The 9,785-nt window shown below is 35.7% G+C and overlaps 1 protein-coding gene across 1 annotated transcript; it reads left to right on the top strand.

Annotated features, from left to right (window-relative positions):
• Positions 1–3,208: 3,208 nt before the first annotated feature.
• On the top strand, positions 3,209–4,453 carry LOC131619292 (uncharacterized). Its single transcript, XM_058890404.1, has one exon. It carries the CDS (start codon positions 3,209–3,211, stop codon positions 4,451–4,453), a length of 1,245 nt encoding a protein of 414 aa, XP_058746387.1.
• The last annotated feature ends 5,332 nt before the right edge of the window (positions 4,454–9,785 follow it).

Genomic DNA, 9,785 nt, shown 5'->3' with positions numbered 1-9,785 from the left:
CATAGTAACTTTACAATGATTATCTAGAAGGAAGAATTTAAATAACATCAGTGTCAATTTCTCGAACAACACTTCCCTCTAAATCTTCCTCTCTCTTTTTCTATTGATATATTTATGATGAGAGTATGGTACAAGTCCTCTGCCAAAGTCTCCCAAATGAATGGTTCAAACTGCTATCTTTAGAGGTATATAGTACCAGTCTCGCTTAGCGAGACCTTTAGCTCGCCTTAGCGAGCTTGTACTTTTGCACCATAAGTTGATTGCCAACTCATCCAAGTGGGCTTTACCGTCTTGTTTTGCTAAGCGAGCCAATATTCCTTCACCTTAAAGTTAAGTGACCTGTAAGGAATCTCTCAAACCGCCTAGCTTCGCTAAGCGATATTTTCATCTTCACATAACAAGGAACCCTTTGCTTCACTATGAAGTAAATTGATTTTTCCAAGAAATGTTTGAATCATTTTGTCTCGCCTTAGCTCTCCCAATGAACTAATTCCTTCGCTTAGTAAGAATATCTTTGTCTGGATTGCCCTTAATCTGGTTGCGCGAGCTTTTACTTAACTTGGCAAGGTGATTGTCTTTTCTTTGCTAAGCGAACCCCTATTTCTCCTAGCGAGGTCTCATCCCCTTTGCTTGATAAACTAATTCCATTGACCAATTTCACTCATGTTTATGAATAGCATAGTTAAAAAGCTCACACAAGTATTTTATTATTTTTCATGATAAATTAGTGTTGTTTCATGTGATTACTTGTGATTTAAGTTAAGGTGTGCTTATGTAAAACAAGTAAATTTTGTACTTATCAACTCTCCTTAGCTTATCTTTTTGTTTGTCCTTAAATAAAGTCTATGTAATTTGGAAAATGGTTCTCAACATGCATATGCTATATGAAGTTGACGGCTTAATAAAAAACTTTTGAAAAATCATTGGAACTTGGCATGATTCCTTATATATGCATATTCATAGTCAATGTTATAATCATCTATAAAACATATCATGAAGATAAAAACTTTGGTTAGTCAAAGTATATTTTCAAAACAAGTTAAAATCAATAGTCAATTTTTAATCAGAATCGTGGTGTCTCCTACTATCACTCAATAGGTTAGCGTATCTCTCAATTCTTAGACGATGCACAAACTATAAATCAAATTGTTGTTTTATTTAAATAATATCACAAAATATGCAATTAGTCATGAATCACTAAAGCTTTTTAATCGAATTATAATAGGGTTGGGCTACAAAAAATATTGATTTTTCTTGAATTCAAATGTGCCTAACCAATAAAAAAGCATTGAATATTTTCAACTTGTTTTCCACAAAATACTCCTTCTTTCCACTTACAATGTTTTTTTTGGTAATTTCTCTTTTGATTTGTTATCTTTGACACTTGAATTTTCTTTTTCTTTTGATTTTTCTTTTCATTGTTTTTTTTTCAATGTGTTTTTTTTTTCTTCCTATTTGTCAATGTATTTTCTAGTTTAATTCCCAGTCACCGATTATTTATAAGAGTGCCTGAATTTTTTGATTTCACACAAAACTATATTAATGGTGCTTATCATTTCTTTTGAAAAGATCTCAACCCTTGGATGGATATTTCTTAGATGTCATTTTTCTACTACTTTTCTAGGTGAAGAACATGTGATTTTTAGAAGTGCTCACCAAATTTGGAGATTTTGTTTTGTCTGGAATTGAATGTCACTCCTTGTTCCATATTCTTTGTCTAACCAAATACAAAAAGAAAGGAAGACAAGTTCTACATCATGTTTGACTAAAGAGCTTGTCATCATTTTGGAATAACATGAAGGTAGAAGCCGTAACTACAAAGGAAATATTCTTAATTAAAATTGAGTCTTAATTTAGATTTATGCAAATGTTAGGCATTACGAAAAGAAAAAATATTGATAATTATGCACTGTTATTTATAAAAAAAATTATAGTATTCAATCAAACTATGTAGATATTTTTGTGAAATAATATTGAAAAAATTTCAAAAACAAAATTTTGATGTGATTTTGTTGATTGAATTATAAAAAAGATTTATTTTGCCAGTGCATATCTACCACAATAATTTAATCATTAATTCGTTTACACTTTATTTTGTTGATGAATAAAATATAAAAAAAAGTTAAAGATGTTAGTTTCACGATTAAAATTATAATTTCAAAATTTTCATTTTTGCGAATGTTAATGTTAAAATTTTTTAAAATGTTAAAATATTTTTGAATTTTATTTATAATTTTAAAACATAAAATATGTTAAAATAATATAAAAATGGATAGTTAAAATTAGTTATATTTTATTTTCATAAAAGGCTTAATTGCAGTTTTGGTCCTCTTATTTTCTCTTTTTTTGAGTTTTGATCCCCCTATTTTAAAATCCGGAATTTTAGTCCCTTTTTTAAGTTTTTTTTTGGATTTTAGTCCCCCAGCCCATTTAAATGTCATTTTGCATGACATGGCAGTTGAATTGAGTAAAAAAAAAATTTCCACATCATTTATAATTATTTTTTATTTAAATAATATATAAAATATAAATTTAAAAATTAAAATAAACTAAACTAAAATAAATTAAATTAAATGATCATAAATGTTCTATTAAAATTAATTTAATTTAATTTGTTTTCTAAACTAAATTAAAGTTGTTTAATTCTTATCTCCTTCCTTCCAAATTCATTCATGTTAATTTTTTTTCCAGATTTTTTTTACAAAACAAGGAAAAATAATCACGTACCAAATTAAAAATACTAGCTTAAAATTTATATTTTATTTTATTTTTTAAACCAAAACACACAAACAAACACAATAATCTAGTAGATGCTTGTCATTCTTCATCCTTACCTTATTGAGCAAGCTACCATTTCTATGGATAGCTAAATCTCTTTTGTATCAAGATAAGATGTAATCCTCCTTGACTTTTGTATGTTTTTCTTGTGAATATGTTATGTATGAACAAATGATGATCAATATAGATGGTTTAGTTTGTTTATTAAAGCTTTTCTATGGTATAAATGTTTGAGAGAAGTTAGACTCTCTCTCTAAAACTTATCGTGCTCCCTCCCTCCAAACTTTAGGGTTTGTGGTGGCTTTTTCACCGGTTCCTCTGGTTCGTGCCCCAGTTTTTCCTGGTTCCCTTCCCACAGTCTGTGGGTTTATGTCTTTTCCTTGGCCTGCTAAGGGGTGGGTGGTTTTTGTGTCTGTTTGGGTAAGTCTCTATGGATCAATGGAAAAACATAGCTTTTTCCAAGGAGGAAGAGGAAGGTGTGGTGGTGGCGGAGGAAGAAGTGTGCGAGGAAGAAACTTTTCAGACGACTCTGGCGGGGAGACTCTGGATGGATAGCAGTTACAACGTGAGAGCTTTTAAGAGCACCATGGTTAATGCTTGGAGGCTGAAGAACCATGTGGAAATCCAAGATCTCAGCAAAAACCTATTCTTATTCAAGTTCGCTTCGAAAAGGGATTTGGAGTCAGTTCTAAAGAATGTGCCTTGGAGTTTTTATAGAGCTTTGTTAGTCTTGAACAGGGTCTTAGGTGAAGAACAGCCGTCATATCTGAATATGCATTTTAGCCCTTTCTGGGTTAGAATCTATGAACTCCCGTTGATGCTCCGATCTGAGGCCATGGCAAGAAAGATTGGGTCTATCATCGGTACTTTCGAAGAGATGGATACAAGAGAAGCATGTAGGAATAGGCGCTTTCTGAGAATCAAGGTTACGGTGGACCTTAAATCCCCCCTGAAAAGAGGAACAATGGTAAAATTCAAGGAGAAGAACCTGCGGGTGCATTTCAAATATGAGAGGTTACCGACTTTTTGCTTCGTCTGTGGGAGGATCGGGCACCAACTGAAAGACTGTGAGTCCCTGGAAGAGCTAGTTGAAGAAGGTTTTGAGGAGATGGAAGAACAAGATTTATCCTATGGGCAATGGTTAAGAGCTTCACCATTACCCAAGATGAGTGAGCAAGTCAGGAAGAAGGAGTCCATTTCTGGTACATGTAGTAAGAACTTGTTCAATGCCTCTTCCAGTCAGAGTAGATTTGATCCGCAGGAGAAAGGCTTGCTTGAGGAAAATGAAGTGCAACAAAATCATGAGGGTGGAGATCCTGTTTCAGAAAAATCTAAGGCAAATGTAGATGGGTTAGACATTGAGACAGTAGCTGAATCCTTGGGCGCTGTGGATCTGTCTGTAGCAGAACCGGTGGAAACCATGAAAAGGCATGTGGTAGCTCAACAAAATAAATGGGTGAGGAAGAAAGGAGAAAGAAAGGCCGGTGTTTCTCAAAGACATGCGAAAGGAGGGGAAAACTCAAAAAGGCAACTCATTGATGTTATGATAACTGAAGGCTCTATTGATGATTGTGGCAGTGGAGAAAAAAAGAGGAAAGCTATCAATGGAGAAGGAATTGGAAACATTTTTTCACCAGAGGTGGTGTTGGATATCCAACACCGCCTACCCCAATGAAAATCTTGAGTTGGAACTGCAGAGGTTTGGGGCATCCTCGGGCAGTTCGAGCCTTGTCAAGGCTCATCAAATTAGAAAACCCCTCTGTGGTCTTCTTGATGGAGACTACATTGAAGGTTGATGAAATGGGAAAGATATCTTCTAAGCTTGGTTACAAATTTTCGCAGTCTGTGGAATGTAGAGGGAGTGGTAGAGATAGGGCTGGGGGTTTGTGTCTGCTTTGGAAAGATCCGGTTGTGATTCAGGTTCAGTCCTTTTCTCAAAATCATGTGGGGGGCTTTTGTGAGATGGAGGATGAAGAAGGCCCTTGGTCCTTCACCGGTTTTTATGGTTTCCCGGAGGAGATGCGGAAACGAGATTCGTGGCTTTTGGTGGAAGATTTTTCAAGGAATCTGGGAGGTAAATTTCTGATTTTTGGAGACTTTAATGATACGGTCCAAGAGAACGAAAAGCGGGGTGGTAATCACAGATCATCTTCTCAATTATCGTGGGGCAGGCAAACTTTGGAGAATTGCAGGCTTTTGGATGTTGGTTTCTCTGGCTACCCTTTTACTTGGACGAATGGGAGACGGGGACTGGACAATATTCAGTGTAGATTGGATCGAGCCCTTGCTAACAATACCTTCATGGAGTCCTTCCCTCTTTCTAAGGTTTTTCACCTTCCTAGATTCAGTTCCGACCATGCTGTCCTAAGGATTGTTATAAAGAAGGAGAGTTTCCCGGATCGGAAGAAGCACCTTTTTAGATTCGAAGATGTGTGGTTTACAGAACCAAAGTGTGAGAGTTTGGTTAGGCATCTGTGGTCTGAGACTTCTGGTTTCATTTCTGACAAAACTAAATCTGTCCAAGCCCTCCAGGATGTCTTCAAACACTTGAGGACGGGGAACATAGCAAAAGAACTCAAACGCATTGATGTTTTGCTCCAAGATGATAGAAGGTGGTCTGAAGATCCTAGAGAAATGGAGAATTACAAAGCCCTTGAAGCTCAAAGAAACAAGATTCTGTTTTTGGAGGAAACCATGTGGAGGCAACGGAGTCGTGCGGTGTGGCTCAAAGGGGGAGATAGAAACACCAAGTTCTTTCATTATAAGGCTATTCAAAGGAGGCAAACTAATAGGATTAAGAAGCTCATTGATGCTAGAGGTAAATGGTGGAGCGGCCCTGTGCATTGTGAAAGGATTCTGCTTGACTATTTTGTAGGAATTTTCTCTTCCTCAGGCCCCTCAAATATCCTCGAAGCGTGCGGTAATTGTCAAGGTAGCCTTACTAAAGATCAAAAAACCTGGCGTGATATGGCTTTCACTGCTGAAGAGGTTAAAATGGCTGTTTTTCAGATGCATCCTAACAAAGCCCCTGGCCCCGATGGCTTACCGGCTGTGTTCTTCCAAAGATTTTGGAATATTGTTGGTGGTGAGGTCACGAATTCTGCCTTGAATATTCTTAATAACAGTCAAGACCCGTCTTTGATTAATTCGACCTTCATCGCTCTTATCCCAAAGATTAAACACCCCAGACTCCCTCAAGACTTCCGCCCTATCAGTCTCTGCAATGTCGTGATGAAAGTGGTCACAAAGGTCATCGCTAGCCGCTTTAAGGAGCTTCTGCCTGCAATCGTCAGCGAGGAGCAAAGTGCTTTCGTCAAAGGCCGGTTGATTACGGATAACGCTCTTATTGCCATGGATTTCTTCCATTGGATGAAGAACAAAAAAGTGGGGAAGAAAGGAGTTATGGCTTTGAAGCTAGATATGTCCAAAGCTTATGACCGTATTGAATGGGACTTCGTGGTCGGGACCCTTGAAGCTTTTAACTTCCCCTCGGGGCTGATTCAGACTATCAAGCGGTGTATTTCCTCTGTTTCTTATCAGGTCCTCGTTAATAGCCATCTGAGTAGAAAGTTCACTCCAGCAAGGGGTCTCCGCCAGGGTGACCCTTTGTCACCGTATTTGTTTATCCTTTGTGCTGACATTTTTTCAGGTATGATTCATAAAGCTACTGCCTCTAAGGATCTTCATGGAATTCAGGTTGCAAGGAAAGCTCCGGTTATTTCTCACATGTTTTTTGCGGATGATAGCCTTCTTTTTTCAAGGGCCAACGAGGAGGAAGCGGACAAAATTCTCCAACTTCTCCGGATTTATCAACAAGCTTCAGGGCAGGTGGTTAATATTGAGAAGTCTGAAGTCTCGTTCAGTAGCAACGTCAGTGAAGCGTCTAGGGACATTATTCGAAGGAAGTTGGGTTTCAAAGCCGTGGGAAGCCATACGAGATACTTGGGGCTTCCGATTGTGTTTGGTCGCTCAAAGAAAGCTGTTTTCTCTTTGGTTGTGGAGAAAGTGTGGAAAAAAGTCAAGGGATGGAAGGAAGGATTTTTGTCCAAGACAGGGAAGGAAGTCCTTATTAAGGCCGTGGCACAAGCGATTCCGACGTTCATTATGAGTTGCTACAAACTTCCTGATGGTGTCTGTGATGAGATTGAATCAATGTTGTCCAGGTTTTGGTGGGGGTCAAGAGAAGGTGAGAGGAAAATTCACTGGATGTGTTGGGACAAATTGGCTCGTTCTAAGAGCGACGGTGGTATGGGCTTCCGTGGTTTCAGGGATTTCAATACTAGTCTCCTGAGTAAGAAATTTTGGAGACTTTGGCAAGGAGATGGATCTCTTGTGGAGCGGTTTTTCAAGGGGAGGTACTACCCTAGGAGCTCTATTGCGGAGGCGGGTTTGGGTTACAAACCAAGCTACGCCTGGAGGAGTATTTATAGCTCTAGAGATGCTGTTTTGAAAGGGTCTAGATGGCGTATTGGAAACGGTGAGCGGGTGAAGATATGGACTGATAACTGGATTCCTTCTTTATCGGGTTTCAAACCCCTAAGCCCGTTGGTTCCACAAAACACTAATGTGTTGGTCAGTTCTCTTATTGATAGTGACCTGTGTTGTTGGAAGATGGACTCCTTGAAGGAGTTGTTTGGTGAGAGTGACGTTGCTCACATAGCCTCTATTCCCATTTCTAAGATGGTGCTGGAAGATAAGCTGGTGTGGAACGCTGAGAAGCACGGATACTTCTCTGTCAAGACTTCGTATCATCTTCTTGGAAATGCTAGACGGAGCAGCATCCCTGGCCCTTCGGTTAGTGATGAAGAAGGCTTTTGGAAATTGCTATGGAAAGTTCCTGTTGAGAATAAAATAAAGGAAGTTGGTTGGGCATTGGGAAGTTGGTTGTATCTCGCACTTGGTTAGGTGTTATCCCTCTGATTGAGGAGATTCGTGTATCTTTGGCCAGTTCGGTCCGTTCTTAATATATCTTTGTGTTTCCATAAAAAAAAACACAATAATCTAGTAACATGAAGATTAACCTATCAAACTTGAAGAATAAAAAGTTGAAAATTCCATGGAGTGATAACACTGTTTGGTGTTCCAGGGAAGAATTTTAGATAAGGATTTTAACAACGAATCAGTAAAAAAAAGAAGAAAAAAAACTCAGATCCCAAGATTACCAAAAAAAAACTCACCTAGAAGAAGAAGACAACCAGATCTCAGATCTGAACTAGCTATAAACATCTTTGGAGTCAAATCCCAAGATTACCAAAAACTCTCAAATTAAAGAATCAATTTAGTAAAAGAAAAAAAAACTGGTAGAATGTCCAAAAAAACACTACAAATCTGCAATGCTATAAATAGAAAAAATCTCGAAGAAAATCTCAAAAACCCCAACACGAATCTCAACCTCTGAAACCCTTATCCCCATTCATATCCTCATGCCTCCAGGACGCTTAAACCGTTTTAAATTCCATCGTTAACAACTCAATTGCCCCCAATAATTTCCGCTTTCTTAATTCCCTTCTTCAATCATACACTTCACTTTCCACCATTAACGATTCCATCACTTTAATAAAATGAAACTCAGATTAATGACATGTTCAACATAAATCTTAAATAAAAATTTTTTTTGAACAAATTATTGCTGAAATGGCACTGACACATCATCCTTAAGAGTGTCATTTCATTTAAAATTGCCTTCGAATTTGCAGGGGGACCAAAATCCTCAAAAAACTAAAATATAGGGACTAGAATTCCGGATTTTAAAATAGAGGGACCAAAATACAAAAAAATGGATAATCGAGGGACCAAAATTGCAATTAAGCCTATTTAAAATTTTATAAATAAATTATATTTTAGAATAAAAGTACCTAATATAATTTGTGAAAATTTAAAACAAAATATAAGATTCTCAACTTCACATTCCGAATAATACAAATCAAATCTATCAAACAAAAGATAAAAAGAATTTAAGTAATTTAGTATGAGAAAAATAATTATATAAAGAACTATTTATTTTTAAAGTCACAAAAAATTTTCTATAATGAAAAATAAAAAATATAATTTTATTATAGCTAATTAGAAATCATATCTTATAAAAAGAAAAATAATGGAGGTTATCTAATTGCAAATCCGCAAAACTCCTTTTATTCATTTTAAGATTTAAATTTTTAGACATTATGTTATTTGACAAAAAAATTATAATTTAATTAATTAAAATTTATTTTGAAAGAATAAGTAAAAAAATATTTCAAAAAAAAAAAGTACATGTTAACTGCACAAAAAATATTTTTTACTAAATATTTTATAATTAACATTATTTAAGCGATATCATTTTTATCACTTTAATTGTTTGTCATCTATTTTTGTTTACTTTTTCTTTAAATACACATACTACACAAATATACATGACAAAAAATTATGTTATTATATTTTATTAATAACATATCTTTAAAAATTATTAACATTATATTTTAGAGTTTGAGCTATCCTACACTCCCCTTTTATCATAACTATTTTTGCTAAAACATATTTCTAACTTTATCAATACACATCTTTTCTTTCATATCAAACTATTAAGTTGTTAGAATCTATTTATTTTTTCTTTAAAGACTAAATATTGCTTTTATTTATGTCAGGTACTAAATTGAGTCTCATTTTTCTGAAACTAAAAAGAATCTCTACTATTTTTTTAACTACCATGTACTTGAAGCTGGAGGTCCGTCAGAGATCATATTTGAATGCTTATCTAGAATGACATTCTTCTTTGTGCATGTTATCAATGACCTTCCCACAATGGATATGTTGGAATCAACCAATTTTACGTGATTCTCTGTCTATCTATTGCAAATCCAGTGATAATAAGATATTCTTACATTTCACAACAAGATTCTGTCAAATATGAATTGAATCCATACCAATTAAACCAACATTCATTGGCAACTAGGTGCTAATTGCTTTTTGGCCTTATGACTTCTTTGCAATACATCTAAGAACTATGCACAAAGTGTAACTTCCATATC

The sequence above is a fragment of the Vicia villosa genome, linkage group LG7 (genome assembly GCF_029867415.1).
Source record: "Vicia villosa cultivar HV-30 ecotype Madison, WI linkage group LG7, Vvil1.0, whole genome shotgun sequence".
Classification (NCBI taxonomy): Eukaryota; Viridiplantae; Streptophyta; class Magnoliopsida; order Fabales; family Fabaceae; genus Vicia; species Vicia villosa.
Note: the sequence above shows the minus strand (reverse complement) of the source record. Positions and strands in the feature narration are given on the sequence as shown.

What these genes read in the sequence shown, in the direction of transcription:
- LOC131619292 (XM_058890404.1), top strand. Translation starts at nt 3,209, where the DNA reads ATGGATCAATGGAAAAACATAGCTTTTTCCAAGGAGGAAGAGGAAGGT.